Genomic DNA, 17,911 nt, shown 5'->3' with positions numbered 1-17,911 from the left:
CCCTTCAAAAAAAAAAAAAAAAAAAAAATGACGACTTACGAATCATTGTAGGGTTTTGTCAAATAACAAAGAGTTACTTTATCAAACACCATACGATTAATATTTTTTTTTTTTTTTTTTATATTGAAAAAAAAGTACTCTATAATAATTTTCCTACAATAGATTCGTAAAACAAGCAATAACATTCATCCATGAAATATGTTTAACAATGACTCAATTTAACCTTTAAAAATCTTTTGAAAATCACCCATATTTGTAAATCTCAGCCATAAAATAAATAGAAACTAGGCCACAATTCATACTAAAGATTCATTTTTCTCAATCTATTTCTAAAATCCAATCTAAGAAGTGATTGTCTTCAATTCAGCCAACCCCTATTCACAACTTCTCAAAATAAGGACATTTTTAACAAATATTGGAGGAAGGGAAAAACTTTATTAAAACTAATTTTACCCTAAAACTTATCCTTTGGAAACACAATTTAATCATGCAAAACTGCTCAAATAACCTCCATTATTTAACAAAGAATTAAAACAAAAATGATAGTTAATGAATAAATAAACAAAACCTGGCAGGTAGCAGGAAAATGAGTGGGGGTCACTCCACATAGGCAATGACAGCATCGACAAGCCGTTGGGTAGTGCAGTTTCCACCAAGATCCTTGGTCCTGCAATTGCCCTCCAAGATCACACGTTTCACAGCATTTTCAAGTCTATCAGCGAAAGAAGGAAACTGAAGGTGCCTCAGCATCATGGCCGATGACAGTAGCAATGCCACTGGGTTCGCCTTCTTCTCTTCCACAATTTTCTCATTCCCCACGTTCCCTGCTGAAGCTCCTTGTTCAAATATCGCATGCTCAAACCCCACGTTCCCTGTAGGTAATGTAACAATCAATCAGTTAAACCAAATATCAACGATCACACATTTCTAAACAAACTGCATGCTTCTTCATATCAACATTGGTTAGCCTCATTCCTCATTCAGGTACATACGTTATCGGGACATGCGGTGTGCCAGCGAGGATGCTGGTCCCCAAAGGGTGGATTGTGAGATCTCATGTCGGTTGGAGAGAACAAAATCTTACCCTTAATCAGGAGAAAGAAAGAGGCTTTAAAAAAAGTACTCCTCAACAAACCTGACCCTTTAGGGAAAGTAACCCTTTTCAGTACCCCTTCGAATCACACAAACACTAACTATACCCTTTCCTTATAAGGGCGTGAAAAGCTCTCCCCAGTAGACGCGTTTTAAAACTTTGAGGAAAAATCCAGAAAAAAAAGCCCAAGAGACAATATCGGCTACATAGCAAGACATTACCTTTGGGGCGTTTCTATTTACCTAATAAATTATTTGTTTTTTTTTTCCTTTCAATTGGTTTTAGTAGTGGGTATTTAAAATAGAAAGAAATAAATAAGTTGTTAAGTAGATAAAAATAGTTCAGGAACGGATGGAATGAATCGAAAACTTTGAAGCGAACCAAATTGAAATTGAGCTCGAAGCCCAGCAAATGCATGAACGTGAAATGACCGTGGTGCATAGTAATTATACCTCCTGGCATAAGACCAGTGCCTCCGGCAATACCAGCTGCAGTGTTTGCCACTAGATTGCCGTAAAGGTTGGGAGTCACCTGATTCAAAGAATTAAAAGGCATTGTTAACAAAAAGTAAACATAAAAAGGCCTTGGGTACGAAAAGAATGAACAAAATATAAGCATCAAGAAAATAAACAAACAATAGAGAGGAGAAAAAAACTAACTCAATCTGAGGGGGGGAAACCCCACAGAAGCTTTAAGCAAAACAAAGATGAATTGGAATTCATTCTTTCTACATCTATACGATTCATAGGATATTAAATCTAGATTAAATGGTCCTACTCGTTTCTATATGTTTTGTATTATTTACATTAATCTTTACTTACCACTAGGCCAATTCATGATAGTTACTCATACACCCATACATGACTTGATTATATTGATGAACACTACTTCTAGAAACGACACACTCCCCCAATCTATAATCCTTCACTCCTTTGCTTCACTACTCACTTCTTTCACTTTCCTTACACGTGACAACAAGCCTAACGTTTATGGGTAAGAAATCTAATCATAATTAAAGGAATTCTTGAATTACTTGGAAACAAGAAATATTTGTTAAGGCTATGATATCTCTTAATCTTTTTGAAATAGTTCCAATCTCTAGGTCACATTCAGAAGAACTAGTATATACCTCGAATATATTTACACACATTAAAAGCGCTTCTAGAAGAGCTGTAGAATACAGCTTGTCTGAAACTCTGGCGTTCATAACAACTAAAGACAAAAGAAAAAAGCACCCCGAATGGAACGAATATCAGCTCAGAAAGCTACATACCATTACATCAAATTGCTCAGGTTTTGAAACAAGCTGCATGCAACAGTTGTCGACAATAACCTCCTTGTATTCGATACTAGGATATTCGGTTGCCACTTCCCTGCAAGACTCCAAAAACAAACCATCTGAAAGTTTCATAATGTTGGCTTTGTGCACTGCCGTCACTTTCTTCCTGTTGTTCAGATAAGCATACTCAAACGCATATTTGGCAATGCGTTCCGAGGAGAACTTTGTGATCACCTACAGTAATTCAGGCCATATTTCAGGTTACTGCATTGTAATGAGGAACAGAGAAGAGTATGAACCAATGGGCAGAAGAGATTATATATCTGCATGTAAGCTGCTTGGATTATTGCAGTATAGAGGAATTTAGATTTCATATAGATTGAGTTATTGCATCAGCGACTCTAATATGACAACCATTCAGAAGTTCTGACTAAAATGTTATTGATATGTCCAATTGATCTCATCCTACAAATAGCCTAACATTGATTGAAACTAATCAAACAAAAAATTAATGCTAGCTTTTCCTACAAATAAGCGAAGAACATAAATGTTCGTTTCATAGCTTTGCTCATTTAGTTCATCCCAAGAGCGATGTGTATAAGTCCATAATGTTTAAAATGAAACAGAGATAACTCTAATCAATCAGAGAATCAGAAACAGAGCCATAAAACACAAAATTAGGAACTATGTCACAAATCAGCTATACCACTCCAAACAGGATATTGATAAGAAAAAGAAAAAAAAATCAGACGATCACTAGAAATTTACAATTACCTTGAGGCTCTCAACGACGCCAGGAAGGACCTCATGCTCGAGGCCAGAGTACTCACCCTCCGTATTCTCCCTAATGACGACGATATCAACATTCTCATGTCGCGTGGGCAATCCAGGGAAATTGAAACAATTAACAAGCGAGGCATACAAGTCGAGCTCCTTCCTGAGTTGCACATTGAGTGAACTAACACCGCCGCCCATCGGAGTCATCAGTCCGCCTTTCAAACACACTTTATTCTTCAAAATAGACTCCATTACCTCTCGAGGAACCTCCTTCATATCGCCATGGACTTCGTAACGCTCAAAGTATACAGGAGCGTGCATCGCCTCCATCACTTGCTCGACCGCATTAGTCACCAGAGGACCGATTCCGTCTCCAGGAATGAGCGTGACCGGCCGCAGGTCTCCCTCACCCGGCCTGGGCATGTAGGTGACGGATCGGGAGTCAAAAAAGAGATTGAAAGGGGAGAGACGAGAACGACTCCGGGAGGGAGAGATGAGGCCACGAATGATCGGAAAGGCGCGACGGCCGGCCATAGGGAGATGAAAATGGAGAAAAGGAGAGGGAGATTCGTTACAGATAGAGAGAGAAAGAGAGGGTTATGCGTTGAGGAAGAAGGTGGAGAGAAATGGAGTTTGCAGAAGAGCAGCAATGGAAGAAGAAGAAGAAGAAGAAGAGTGATGACTATATATATAGGTAACGATTTTCGGGGATTCTATTTTTAGGAGAATAGACTCAAAATTTTAAAATATTGAAATTTAATCCTTTTATAAGTTTTCAATCTAATTATCATTAAAAAAAAATTATAAAACATATTTACAGAATAAAATTAATAAAATTTAGAAAAATTCCATTGGAGTTTAGATTAAACTTTATTTTATTTGAAATTAATGAATATATAATTTTTTTAATACTATTTTATGCCAAAATTAGTGGAATTGGTATATTTAATGAAATTAAAAGTTTAGTAATTGATTTTTCTTTTTAATATTAAAGTTCATTTTCTACCAAATATTTCTAAAAAGTAAGTTTTAATTAAGTCCTCTATTTATTATATTAGTTTAGAAATGATTTTAAATAATATAATCATATAATAATATCCATTACTAATAGATATTGTTGGATTTTTACTGGAGCAGAAGGAAATCGAAGAATTTCTCGGGAATCCTACCTTTTTCAGTATCGAGCGCTCTTGCGCCGAAGATGAACGGGGCTAAGCGATCTGCCGAAGCTGTGGGATGTAAAAATGCATCGGTAGGGGAGCGTTCCGCCTTAGAGGGAAGCACCCGCGCGAGCAGTGGTGGACGAAGCGGAAGCGAGAATGTCGGCTTGAGTAACGCAAACATTGGTGAGAATCCAATGCCCCGAAAACCTAAGGGTTCCTCCGCAAGGTTCGTCCACAGAGGGTGAGTCAGGGCCTAAGATTAGGTCGAAAGGCGTAGTCGATGGACAATAGGTGAATATTCCTGTACTACCCATTTGGTCAGTAATATCTATCTTGTGTCAATTTAGTTACGTTCATGATCTTTTTTAAAAATCTTTTTTAAATTGAAATAAATATCATAATAGAAGGGTCACGAGCTCTCCCCTGGAACAATTATGTCAATCTATATTTATTCTAAACAAGGAAAAAAAAATTAATTTTTACGCCTAAACTTGTAAATTTGTATCAAATTTCTCTGAAAAAATTTACCCCTAAAGAAATGAAGCCACTAAAAAATTAAACTTCGAAACACAAGAACATGGAGGAAAGCTGGGCTGGTTATAATCTTTGTAGATATAATCATTTAACGATGAACTTTAGGCGTCAAGCTTCGACAAAAGAATGTTTGGCAAGTGAATTCCCAAATGCATAAAGCTTCCAAAGAATACAAAAAGTTCTTGAAGTGGATAAACTAACAACAACATCTACAAAAAGGCATTCGTCCCGGATTATCGGAGGTCGAGGCTAATCGAAAGTCTGATTTCAAGAACACGAATCAGCCTCGAAAACGACTGAGGGGGGCAGATACTATAATCCGAAATGTTCTTATCCAGAATTGCTTCAGATATGCACCAATTTCTTTAATGAACTAGCTAATCTAAGGCACTGCAATGAACAAATAAATTCAACAGAAGGGAGTTGAGTTAACGACCTGGAGGAGGAGGAGGAGCAGTAGCAGCAGTAACATTGCCAAGTCCCATCTTCTGCCCCAACAACGAAAGCTGCTCGACGAACTCGACTCCAGTGAGGATTTCAGTGCTACCATATATGATATGTTTGACGGGCTGCTGATTTGTTGCCAGCTCTTGCAAGCTCCCGTACTCGACGTAGTTACCCCCTCCAATCATGAACACAATAGCTTCTTTGAATGGTCCTTTCAAATGGCTGCTACTCGTTCCGGAACTCGACTTCGGCGCACGTGGATCGAACGTAAGAAAAGTATCGATTTCGGGATTCGGTTTTCCTTCCATCAACCCCTCTACCGTCCGAGTCAGTGCAAGCTGCCTATCACTAGACAAAAGATTTTTAACACCAGCAGTCATTGCACTAATCGACTGTCCATAGAGTTTCTCAGCCCAATCCACAATGTTGCTTCTGCTAGCTGAATTTGCTGATGTGAATGCAACATTCAACGACTTGATCTTCTTAACATACTGAAATGCACTAATATCAACTTCCGATTCCCTCAGGGCAGCTTCCACAGCTTCCACTTCAGATTGGTTTATACTTTCAGAAGAGATAAGATATATAACAGCAAATCGGAGCTTATCCGTCTTCGTACCCTTCCCTTTGAGTGCACTCAAGAGCTCGTTCCGATCGATACCTCCTCGGGACATCATATCGTTCTCCTTCTTAGCATATGAATCAAGAGACCTCTCCTTGATCTCACCCAACAATACAGTAGCAATGTTTGTATGCTTATCAATAATTTGCTTCCTTTCAGTCAATTCTGGCAATGAGTTTACAGCATTCATCAAATGCTTTGTGTTCCCAATCAAATCTGTTCCATTAAACTCAGCTCCATCAGTCCCACCAGTTCTTCTATTCACCTCATCAACATCTTTCTTATACTTATTCAACTGAGTTTCAATCTCCACTGCAACTTCTGGAAATTCTAAAGACCCATTGGCTACCCAAAATGGGTCTGAACTATCTAATTCATATGATTTCATCCCACCCTTTTCACCCTGCACACTCAGTCTATTCAGCTTCAATCCTAGAACATCATGAACTAAAGGTCTGTACCTAAAATCATGCTGTATTCCTACAGATAACTCAAAATTTCGATCAAACAGACACAAAATCGGACGCTGGAAGGAGCTAGCAAAGCCCCCACCTTCTGTAAACAAGTTGTTCTTCGACAACAAATGATCTCTCAACCTCTGATCCAATGCCGAGGCAACCATTTCCGCCGGCCCTCCTCGTTGGCATCGAATAACAGGCACAACAGCAAGCGTAGCCAAAACACTGAACAATCCACTCACGATTCTCTCTATAATCTCCTCAATTTCACGATCTCCAGCAGAGGGATCGTTCAATTGGACATATATATTCTTCTGTGCTAACGAAAACAAATTATCTTCCAATGTAATGAACTCCAAATACTGGTCGTGCACCTTCGAGATTCGTTGTATCGAATCCGAATTCAGCGTACCAGATGCGAGATCCTCAAGAAGAGGACGAGGAATAGAAGAAGAGAAGTTCAAGTAAAAATTATCATAGAGGAAGCGAGAAGCATCAGCAACAATTCTATCTATGTTGTTCTTACTCGGTTGGACGAAATAGACTGCGGGAACATCGTGAACAGGTTTTCTATCCTTGTCGATGAGAAAATAAAGCGTAATCCCATGTTTTCGAAGGTCTTTAACATGAATCAAAGGGGACAATACATTCTGGCAAAATCTATCGAAGATCAACATCTTGTAAACCTCTTCTTCGTTCCCGGTCGATGTTGAGTTCACCGGCTGGTTTAAATTCAACATTCGAATGATACATTCTGCAAATCGCAAGAAGTTTAAATCAAATCAACAAACAAATCTCACTTTCAGAACATCAATGTAGCACCAAATTTCGTTTTAATCACTCCTCAAAACTGGGATCTAGAGAGAGAGAGAGAGAGAGAGAGAGAGAGAGAGAGAGAGAGAGAAATACCTGTTTGCTTCTGGCGAAGGTTTAAAGCCATGGCGATTCTTAGCCCAGTAAACTTCAGTCCCCTAAGTATCCAGAAGGAATCGAGCACGACACGCTTCGAATTTGCGGGATTCGTCCCTTCAATTCGTCGAAATGAAAATTATCTGAATGCGACGGTGGGTTGAAGAAGGAGATGTATGCTTCTCTACGGGCGGCTCTTCTTTACTGTATTGAAAAACACCCAATCAACTCATGCCACGTCATTACCGTTGACTTAGTCTGACCGAAGTAAATTTCCACCTAATCAAACAAAAACGAACAAATAATAAAAAAGAGGGAAATTCACATTCATTTTAGAAACGATGTAACCAAATAAAGTCGCGATAATCGGCGCCGGAATAAGCGGATTCGCGGCCTGCAAATTCACTCCCATTGTCTTCGAGGCCAGAGGCGCCATTGGCGGCGTTTGGACCGAGGAGACGACGGCGCTGCAGACGTCCAAAGAGTTGTTTCAGTTCTCCGATTTCCCCTGGCCAAAATCGGTGACTGAAGAATTTCCGAGATAAAATCGAGTTCTCGATTACCTCAGATCTTACGCCGACCATTTCAAATGGTTGAAGCACATCAGATTCAACGACAGAGTCCTTAGTATGGACTATAAAGGCTGCTCCGACTAAGAGATTGAAGGTTGGACTCTTTGGGGCGGCGCCGGCGACGCCTTCGCTGAACGGCGTAAATGGAGGCTCAACGTTGTTGATGCGCGGACTAATGTTCCGCTCGAGGTGAGGTTACGTTGTCTCGTACGATTTAGAAGAAAATTAATTTATAAGAGAGAACAATAATTTAAAAAAAAAATTTGAATTAATAAAAGATAAAAAATACTTTTACCTAGTATTTATTTTAAAAATATGATTAAACTTTTAATATTATTTTAAAAATAATTTAACATTAAAATTTTTTATTTAAAAAAATAATGGTTTGCTTTGTTAGATCAACACGACTATTATTTTAAAAAGAATTCTTTAACATTAAAATTTTTTATTTAAAAAAACGACGCTCATCATTAAACTTTTAATATTATTTTAAAAATAACTTTTAATATTAAAATTTTTTATTTAAAAAAATATTGGTTTGCTTTATTACATGAACACGACTCTGCATGATGGTATGCTATTGTCCACTTTTAGCAATAATATGATATTGTCTACTTTGAGCATAAAGTCTCATGACTTTGCTTTGGGTTTCACCTAAAGGCTTCATCCAAATGGAGAGTATATTCTTTGATTATAAACCTGTGACCATTCCCTAAATTAACCGATGTGAGACAGTTTCATCCAACACCTCCCCTTCGAACAGAGTATGCCTCCTCTTAATCGAGGCTCGACTCATTTGGAGTCTTCTCTAGTCACTTTTTGACTATGCCTTCAATGCTCACAATACTTTGTTCGATATTTGAGGATTTGCTGATCTATTGGCATGGTTAAGTTTAGGGCATGACTTTGATACCGTGTTAGATGAACACGATTCTCCACAATGTTATGATACCGTCCACTTTTAGCATAAACTGTCGTGGCTTTGCTTTGGCTTCCCCAAAAGGCCTGACTTAGAGTGTATTGTTTGATTATAAACGTATGACTATTCCCTAAATTAATGGGACACTTCCATCCGGCTTAAATTAAATAATCACCAAAAATTGTAATAAAAATAAATAAATAAACAAATCAGAGCTGAGGAGTAAGATAGTACACGTGGAACATATCATAATCCAATTCGGAGATCGACGTGGCAAGCTTCAGATCCTTTAGTCTTTGTTTTTTTCATCCTTTCTTCTCTATTGACAAACACTGCACAGAAACCCAAAATATTCAACAATGGCGCTGAGGCTGCCCACACAGCTGGCGAAACCTGGCGAGTTCCACTGGCGCCACCGTGACGCCTTCTCTTTCCGCCGTGCAATTGCTGCCACCGACGCTCTCTTCTCTACGTTTCCTTCCTCCGCCTCTCCCTGCGCTTCATCTTCGTCCGGTTAGTGCTCAGCTTCTTCTTCTCCATTGCTCAACAACTATTTGATAGCTTCTTAGACTGGAGAGGATTTGTGATTCCGATTGTTATTATGTGTGTTTTGTGATGGTTTTGTTTAGGGAGATCTTGTTTGCTACCGGTAGTTAGATGTACGGCTCAGCAGACTGGACCTGTGAATCTGGCGCCGGGGACACCGGTTAGGCCGACTAGCATACTGGTGGTTGGTGCCACTGGAACCCTTGGTAGGCAGATTGTGAGACGCGCGTTGGACGAAGGCTACGAAGTTCGGTGTCTTGTTAGGCCTCGACCGGCTCCTGCTGATTTTCTTCGCGATTGGGGTGCCATAGTCGTCAATGTGTGTCACATTCTAGATATTCATGTTTATATTCTTCGCTTCTGTTTAATTCCTTGCATGGATTATGATTCGTTAGATAATTTTTCAATTGTGTGTCAATGCATTTGTGTTTAGTGCTGATTACTGAGGCTGGAACAATTTTGAACTTATGGCAGGCAGATTTAAGTAAACCAGAAACTATTCCTGCAACATTGGTCGGGATTCATACTATCATAGATTGTGCTACAGGACGGCCGGAAGAGCCGATTAAGACGGTGATTTTTATATTGAGCTGAATATTTTGATTATTACTTTTTGTTGTAACTTGCCATTTTCTGAATGTGCGAATAGCCCTAACGCAGTTGCCTTTTTCAATTTTTGATAGCTACATTCTGTTACAATGTATTGTATAGACTAGACTTTGCAAGCCATTGAAACAAAATTGAGCGGTCAATTGTTTTGCTGTTTAAAATTTTGGAAGTTTATAGTTCTATTTGTTGGATGATGAAAGTCCCACCTCGGCTAATTTAGGAAATGTTCATGGGTTTATTATAATTAAAGAATAGTCTCTCCATTGGTGTGAGGCCTTTTGGAGAAGTACAAAACAAAGTCATGAGAGCTTATGCTCAAAGTGGACAATATTATACCATTGTGGAGAGTCGTGCCAATAGATTGGTAAATCCTCAAATGTGACTCCTCGAAGGCATAGTAAAAAATGACTAAGACTCCAAAGGAGTCGAGTCTTGATTAAGGGGAGACGTACTTTGTAATTCTATTATGTTATTATATTTGACTTATGTGTTTTTTCCTACGTTGGAATCATTTTGTTCCAGTAGTTCACAGCCCTTAATTACGCGACAATGATTATTACAGAACTTGTTATACGAAATTGCTAGACATCAGTGGCTTGAAGAATTGAGATCCTTTAGAACAGCCTCCTACTAGGACCATCTCTAACAATTCCCCATCGTGGCTGCCTTGAAATCATAGTATAGCTTATTATCATTTAACAGTCAGCTTGAGAATCTAATGTTTTTTATGGCAATGATTAAAGTTAAATTTTATGATGATTGCATGCATCAGCTCATATGCCATATGATTAACCAATCACTAAATGTGGCACTCTGAGATTTGAAGTTCAACAAGAGTTCTTTTCAGGGCTTTTTGGTGATCTATGTCTTACCTGAGTTATCTTCTATTTAGGTAGATTGGGAAGGAAAAGTTGCTCTGATACAATGTGCTAAGGCTATGGGAATCCAGAAATATATTTTCTTCTCCATCCATAACTGTGACAAGCATCCTGAAGTTCCACTTATGGAGATCAAATATTGCACTGAGAAGTTTCTCAAGGACGCAGGCCTAAATCACATCGTCATTCGGTTATGTGGTTTCATGCAAGTAATTATCACCTTAATTGAAGCTCCAAGTTTTCTCCTTTTGGTTGCAGTTAGTCTTTTGAACTGTTTTGTCAGATTTATCCCACCCTCTCGGAGCACCTTTTTATATCAGAATCATTCATGTAGTCTGTTCATGAAACTTACAAAACAAGTAAAAGAAGCCAACAAATAAATTGAGATTAATCATTCTGGAAGTATAGTACTTATTATGGTATCTATTCTTCAAGATGGTTCACTTTTTGATGTGCACGAACAGATGAATACTTTGTTGCCTCAAATAAAGGTATACTGAATATCAATTGCTCTTTTATCTTCCTTGGATGTCTATCCTTTTAATTGGCGTTCTAATTTGAGTTCTGGGTTTTATTTATTTCTTTTCACATAGCTTTCATTTGATCCTTGAGTGTGATTACTGAGAAGAAATTCTTGCTTGTTCAGGGTCTCATTGGGCAGTATGCAGTACCTATTTTAGAAGAGAAATCTGTTTGGGGAACAGATGCTCCGACTAGAATTGCCTACATGGACACCCAGGTTTGTTTAACCATATTGCTTTTGATTGTTTCCCATGTAGCCATTATAAATGAAAAGTTCTAATATCTAATGTGTACATTTATTAATTAGGATATAGCCAGGTTGACATTTATTGCATTGCGTAATGAGAATATAAATGGGAAACTTCTTACGTTTGCTGGCCCTCGAGCGTGGACAACTCAAGAGGTAAGCAGTCGAGCCTTGGTTTCTTTAAGATTGACCATTTCTTTAAGCTACTCATTAAACCTACCCAAAATAGGGATTTTAGTTTCATCTATCAGATTGCTCGAATTTGAAAGGAAAAAGTACTTGTGAGTTGAGCTATGTCATCTGGACCCATATGACCTCTTTTTTACTACCTTTTTTTTTGCCCACCAACAGTGAAATCAAGCAAAAACTTAAGTCTGGATCTTGTAGGAATGGCTGAAAATAGATATTAGATATTTTAGTTAGAACCTGTTGCTATGAAGATAATTTCTTTCCTATATCTTGTGGTTTTTTAGGTAAATATGATCTAGTATTTCCAATCTCAATATACTGATACGTTATTTTCATTAAATATTTGTTGCTCTATTAGCGTTACATTCATCAGCGAGACTATTGTGTAATGTTGCCCCCAGAACAAAATGGCATGTGTTTTCTTAAGCTTCATTTTGTTTCCAGGTGATAACATTATGTGAAAGGCTTGCTGGACAAGATGCAAATGTTACTACTGTCCCAGTTTCAGTGTTGAGATTCACTCGTCAACTGACGAGGTTTTTTGAGTGGACAAATGATGTTGCTGATAGATTAGCATTTTCAGAGGTAAGCCTTTGTATATATTCTAAAGTGCATCTCTTGAAGGCTGATTTTTCCCTTCTCCAAAACACAAGGCAGTCTAGTCATTGATATTTGATAAGCTACAATGTTTTCCATTTTTTTTTCTTTTTTTTTTTTTGGTATAGCTACAGCCGACTTAAAAGGATCCCCTTTCATTGATATAATCTTATTACAAAAATTAGGTTAAGTTACAAATTTTGGTTATAAAATTTCAAGTTTTTGTATGATAGGTCTTTGAACTTAAAAAAGTTTTGAATAGATTTTTGAATTTTTTATTTTGTCTATAACATGTCCACTGGTGTCTAATGAATCCCAAAACTTCTAATTTAGTGTTTCATAGATCTTTGAACTTTGGAGATCTATTTGACATTTAGGAACCTATGAGACATAAAATGATACTTTTTAAAGACAAGGGATCTAGATTCAATTCTGAAAGTTGAGGGGCTGAATGTGTAATTTAATAAAAAACTTAGCACTTTCTTGCACGCAATTTCTTTTTGGGATGTGAACAGAATTCTTTCTCGTCTTTCTGCTATGTAGAGATTTTGAAATAGTTTTTTATATGGAAGAAAAGAAAAATCCGAATCTGCTGGTGCCTAAATAGTTTAACTTGTCGGGATGGAACAGAAATTTATGAAATTCCATACGATGATTAATCTAACTTCAAAAGCCTATGAAGTTGCTTGGCATACATGGATCTTTTTCCATGAAGCTGCATAACAGTATACTTGTAAGGGAATACTATTAATAAAAAGGGTAAAGGAAGAAATGTTTTATCATTGAAGAAGATCAAATGATGAGAGCGTGCCCGCGTTTCAAGAAGTGGTGTTCAGATACTTTTATTATTTACGATTTATTCTTTTATCTAATCTCTTATTGGTGATACCTTCATTTAAAGAGGCCAACATCTCTTATTGGCGCATTTGTAGGTTCTTACGAGCGACACTGTTTTCTCTGTTCCAATGGCAGAGACATACAATCTCCTTGGTGTAGATGCAAAAGATATAATAACCTTAGAGAAATACCTGCAGGATTACTTCACAAACATTTTGAAGAAATTGAAGGATCTCAAAGCACAATCAAAGCAATCTGACTTTTTTATATGAAGTCAGTATGTTTTGCAATGTAAATGAAGCTTTGTATGTATTTTAACACTTGACACATCGTAACTTCTTTTGCAAGGTATGCCATTCATTTTTTCCTTATCTCTTCCCCTAACCCCATGTCCACCTATGTTCTGTCTAGATTATCATGTTCGATTGCAGCCCGTGTAAATTTAATTGGTCGATTGCTGATTCATCGTGCTTTAGTATATATTTTTGTAGAAGTTGAAGTAAACCTCCCGCACCATAAATGTGAGAAAATGCATGTTGTACAACTTGAACTTTTGTTCATAAATTTATGAACATCATTAACTTGTACATCTTAACGACAGTTAGATTGCTAGATTTTCCTGGAAAATCTATTGAGAGATCATTGAACAGATATTGTCCGAGACAGGTTTAGGATGGGAGGAGGAGACCAGGTTCCTTTAATAATTATACCGAACCGAAGAAGAGAAGGCAAATAAGTTTGTTTCCTTTTCAAAATTAAAAGAAAGAAGTGATGAGATGAAAAGGGAAGAACAGTTTGTCGAAGGGCAGTCTTTCTCATTATTACTTATCTGTTTCCGGTGGAACAGATTGTCTGATTCCTTCAAAGTACTTCAAAGAAATTTCCTTGGCAATGCTGATGACAGAAAGAGGTACTTTACGCAATCCATTAGGCCTGTTGTCGTCGAGTCTACCCATTATTTCACAATGGTAATATTTAGCTAATACAGGTTGCCTGGAATCTCCTGCACACAACTTGTCAGCAATACTAAAGAGGCTGCAACTTAAATGCGGCAATAAAGTAAGGTATGTCCTCCAACTTATCTCTATCATACTTGTAATCTGTAGATAATTTATTTTCACCTGGTACTTTTTTTTTTCCGAAGGAATGGATCTGTCCTCTTTGGGCTTGGGCTTCCCCTCAACGTTTTTTAAATTCGTCTGCTAGGGAGAGATTTTCATACCTTTATAAAGAGTGTTTTGTTCTCCTCCCCAACCGATGTAGGATCTCACAATCCACCCCCTTTTGGGGCCAGCGTCTTTGCTGGCACACCGAATCGTGTCCACCCCCCTTCATGGTTTAGCCTTCTCGTTGGTACATCACCCAGTGTCTTGCTCTGATACCATTTGTAACAGCTCAAGCCCACCACTAGCAAATATTGTCCTCTTTAGACTTTCCCTCAAGGTTTTTAAAACGCGTCTGCTAAGGAGAGGTTTTCACTCTTATAAAAAATTATTCGTTCTCCTCACCAACCGATGTGAATTCAAATTCAATTTTGTATAAATAAAAGTTCTAACCGTTTAAATTGTTAATTCAAATTCATGATGATTTTAGTAACCTGGGGCTTTTGATAAAAGCTGAAGAGTAGCTTTTTATCATTGCAGTTTTTTGTTTCCTTGCACAAGTAAATCTCGAGTCATACTGAAAGTGATGGAAAGTTGAACTTGTTAAGGAACTTAGATATTGAAAAGCTATCTTACTCGAAGAGAAAAAGGATGAGAAAGAGAAGAGGAGATTCACTAATTGGTCTGTGAGTGTGATAAAGGGGACCACTTTTAGATCAGGTTTTAAGCTTTAGCATAGAAGACAATAGAACTTTGTGAGGAGATGAGGAGGCTGACCGTGTCATGTCCAAGCAACCTACAGATAAGCTATTAGAGAGGAATTTGTCTCGGCAGTATAGCAAAACCAGCAGCCATTATTTCGTTAAGAAGCCTGATCAATATCAACATAGCCATGAGGTGATATATCAGTACAGTAAGTAGCACTATGGCTACGAAACACTTTTAAATTATGCAAAACAGGCTTGAGAGCTTTCTAATGGCACTCTGGAGGATCATGCACAATTTAACTGTCTTTGTTGATATCAAAGCCCTAACCGTGTGAAATTATTATAGTTGCATGGCTTCCACAATCTAAATATGATAAGAGTTTGGCAACAAAAAAGGAGTCGAGGTTATGAGCAATAAAGGTCACTGGACATAGGAGTAGAAATTGAGCATGCATTTTCTATGTTATTTTCTTCAAGAAGTGAAAAAGTGTAATACTTTTGAGGTGGAAGTTGATCATCTTGAGGGCACTAATGCCGAAAAAGTATTTTAGAGTCAAGTGGCCGTGAATTTAGTGAACATAGATTGGTCTGTCCTTGAACTTTGGAACCAAGATGCAGTAGAAATGTCTTGATCTTGTCAAACCAGGAAGCCCATCGGGTGCCTTGTTTAACTGATCAGTTTTTGACCCATCTTTATGAACATAAAATCCTTGAGATTTCTCCATGAGAACTCTCTCGTAGATCACCATCTCAGGGTTCAGACTTCCCCAATTCACTCATAAGGTCAGAGCTTCCATTACCCAAATTTTTAGGTTGAAATGGAATATTACCCAGATCTTGAAAGTAAGGTTGAATAACATTTTGCTATCATTAGCAACATATGATAGTACAATAGAGACCCTCGTTAGTTTACAACTCTCAATCTCGCTCTCGTGCTTCTTCAATTTTGTTCCACATTATTGCTTAAAATCTTGTTTGGTTTTAATGTGTCATGGTCGTATTTCTTCAACTGTGTGACGTCGTAATCTTGACACGTTCAAAACAAGGTTTAAAAGGGAACTCAAGCCTCATCCACATTTTTTCTCTGGCTTTGCAGTTTTGTCAAACCTTAGGCGAGATTTGTCTTCGTCCACCGAGCATCACTTGTGTAGTTTCAAGCTTGTTCTGCCACACACGCTGTATACACGTGCATGTTCACTTGTTTGTAACAATGAGGTCGCAAGCATGCTTGCGACCATAATTTTAAAAACCGGGTAATATGTCATTTGAACCCAAAATTTATAGGTTGGGTAAAGGGAAATAGGCAATGACAAAAAAGTGTATTATTCTTGGAAGACTCTTGGATAGGTGAAGCTTCTTTTCCTGAAATCTATGCCTTGGCCAATAGCAAAAGTCGACCCATCAGTCAGATTTGGAAGTCTAGCTCGATGGCCACCATTTCTGAACCCTAAACCCTGATTAACTCGACCATAGTGTCCTTCCTAGCATTATCATTATCCTTCTCCAGGCTTGAGGCCAGGCTCCTATACATGAACTTTATTAACCTTCTCCTTGGATTTTTTGGTTGGAAGGAGGTGTATTTTTCAGCAGCATATTGTTTTTTGTTTCTTTCTTTTCTTTTCTTTTTTAGACTGTCAAGGTGAACCTTGCCCACATCTTTTTGTCACTACGTCTTTTCTGACCGCCATGTGCTAATGGGAAGGCCCTTCTTTTTTTTTTTTTTTTTTTTTCTTTCTTTCAAATGATTATTTAATTTTAGTTAAATTGTCAGTTTAATTCCAATAACTTTTAGGTTTGTGTGGTTACTAAACTTTTAAAAGTGTTTAATAAGTTCTCGAACTTTCAATTTTGCATCTAATAGACTCTTGATTTATTAAATATTTTTTTTAATTCACAAATCTAGTAGACATAAATTGAAAGTTTAATATATTACGTTGTACCCAATTTAATTTTATGTCTAGATTTGTTAATTTTAAAAATTATGACAAAATTGAAAGTTTAAAGCATATTAAATATGTTTTTAGAGTTCTTAGACCAATTTAGCACAAACATAAAAGTATGTGCTATACTTGTTGTAATTTAACCTTCAATTTGTTAATAAAATGGTTCTCATTGAAAGAGCAACAAACAAAATGATTAGAAAATTTGATACCTTTATAAATATTTCGATATAAATTAATATAAATAGACAATCAAATAAGATATATATATATATATATATATATATATTATCTTATTTGATGGTCTATTTATATTAATTTAACAAATTGAAGGTTAAATTACAACCAGTATAGCACAAACATAAAAGTTTGTGCTAAATTGGTCTACGAACTCTAAAAAAATATTTAATATGCTCTAAACTTTCAATTTTGTCATAATTTTTAAAATTAACAAATCTAGACATAAAATTAAATTTGTACCAAATTAATATATTAAACTTTCCATTTATGTCTAATAGATTTGTGAATTAAAAAAAATATTTAATAGATCAAGAGTCTATTAGATGTAAAATTGAAAGTTCGAGAACTTATTAAACACTATTAAAAGTTTTTAGTAACAACACAATGAATTAAACTGACAATTTAACTAAAATTAANAAAAAAAAAAAAAAAAAAAAAAAAAAAAAAAAAAAAAAAAAAAAAAAGGAAGGGCCTTCCCATTAGCACATGGCGGTTGACAAACTGCTCCACACACGCAAACAACTCTCAGGAACAGTGCGTTAGGAATAACAGGTAAAAAAAAGTCTTTTTAAATAAGTGTATTTAATTTAGTTTATTGAATGATTTTTTTTTTTTTTGGACAGATTATTATTATTGTTACTATTATTATTTTTTAGTTTTCACACTGTTAATGATCTCTTTAAAGACAAAAAAAAAAAAAAAAAAAAAAAAAAAAAAAAAAAA

General features: G+C 36.7%; 3 protein-coding genes and 1 long non-coding RNA gene across 8 annotated transcripts in view; 2 read left to right on the top strand and 2 right to left on the bottom strand.

Annotated features, from left to right (window-relative positions):
* Positions 1-557: 557 nt before the first annotated feature.
* On the bottom strand, positions 558-3,683 carry LOC111777810 (isocitrate dehydrogenase [NAD] regulatory subunit 1, mitochondrial-like). Of its 2 annotated transcripts, none has more exons than XM_023657530.1 (4): positions 3,147-3,683; positions 2,367-2,606; positions 1,546-1,624; positions 558-872 (listed from the first exon to the last, which is right to left on the bottom strand). In XM_023657530.1, the coding sequence occupies exons 1-4, from the start codon at positions 3,681-3,683 to the stop codon at positions 598-600; spliced, it is 1,131 nt and encodes a 376-aa protein (XP_023513298.1). In that variant the 3' UTR covers positions 558-597. The 2 variants fall into 2 exon arrangements, with proteins under 2 accessions (XP_023513298.1, XP_023513299.1); XM_023657531.1 differs by having other exon boundaries at positions 2,367-2,594.
* A 1,223-nt stretch (positions 3,684-4,906) lies between these two features.
* On the bottom strand, positions 4,907-8,040 carry LOC111777774 (SEC1 family transport protein SLY1-like). 4 transcript variants are annotated; one of them, XM_023657489.1, is made up of 3 exons: positions 7,608-8,040; positions 7,283-7,486; positions 4,907-7,127 (listed from the first exon to the last, which is right to left on the bottom strand). In XM_023657489.1, the coding sequence occupies exons 2-3, from the start codon at positions 7,311-7,313 to the stop codon at positions 5,275-5,277; spliced, it is 1,884 nt and encodes a 627-aa protein (XP_023513257.1). In that variant the 5' UTR covers positions 7,314-7,486; positions 7,608-8,040; the 3' UTR covers positions 4,907-5,274. The 4 variants fall into 4 exon arrangements, with proteins under 4 accessions (XP_023513257.1, XP_023513256.1, XP_023513258.1 ...); XM_023657488.1 differs by having other exon boundaries at positions 7,283-7,749; positions 7,846-8,040; XM_023657490.1 differs by having other exon boundaries at positions 7,283-7,561; positions 7,846-8,040.
* A 1,035-nt stretch (positions 8,041-9,075) lies between these two features.
* LOC111777863 (uncharacterized protein ycf39-like) lies at positions 9,076-13,663 on the top strand. Its single transcript, XM_023657593.1, has 8 exons — positions 9,076-9,286; positions 9,403-9,638; positions 9,794-9,892; positions 10,821-11,015; positions 11,453-11,545; positions 11,636-11,731; positions 12,209-12,349; positions 13,294-13,663. The coding sequence occupies exons 1-8, from the start codon at positions 9,133-9,135 to the stop codon at positions 13,468-13,470; spliced, it is 1,191 nt and encodes a 396-aa protein (XP_023513361.1). The 5' UTR covers positions 9,076-9,132; the 3' UTR covers positions 13,471-13,663.
* Positions 13,664-17,662: 3,999 nt separating this feature from the next.
* LOC111777865 overlaps positions 17,663-17,911 on the top strand; it is a 776-nt gene continuing 527 nt past the window's right edge. Inside the window, exon 1 of the long non-coding RNA XR_002812427.1 lies at positions 17,663-17,740. This is a non-coding gene — a long non-coding RNA (uncharacterized LOC111777865). The remainder of the gene's footprint in view (positions 17,741-17,911) is intronic.

The sequence above is a fragment of the Cucurbita pepo genome, chromosome LG16, assembly GCF_002806865.2.
Source record: "Cucurbita pepo subsp. pepo cultivar mu-cu-16 chromosome LG16, ASM280686v2, whole genome shotgun sequence".
NCBI classification, from domain to species: domain Eukaryota; kingdom Viridiplantae; phylum Streptophyta; class Magnoliopsida; order Cucurbitales; family Cucurbitaceae; genus Cucurbita; species Cucurbita pepo.
Note: the sequence above shows the minus strand (reverse complement) of the source record. Positions and strands in the feature narration are given on the sequence as shown.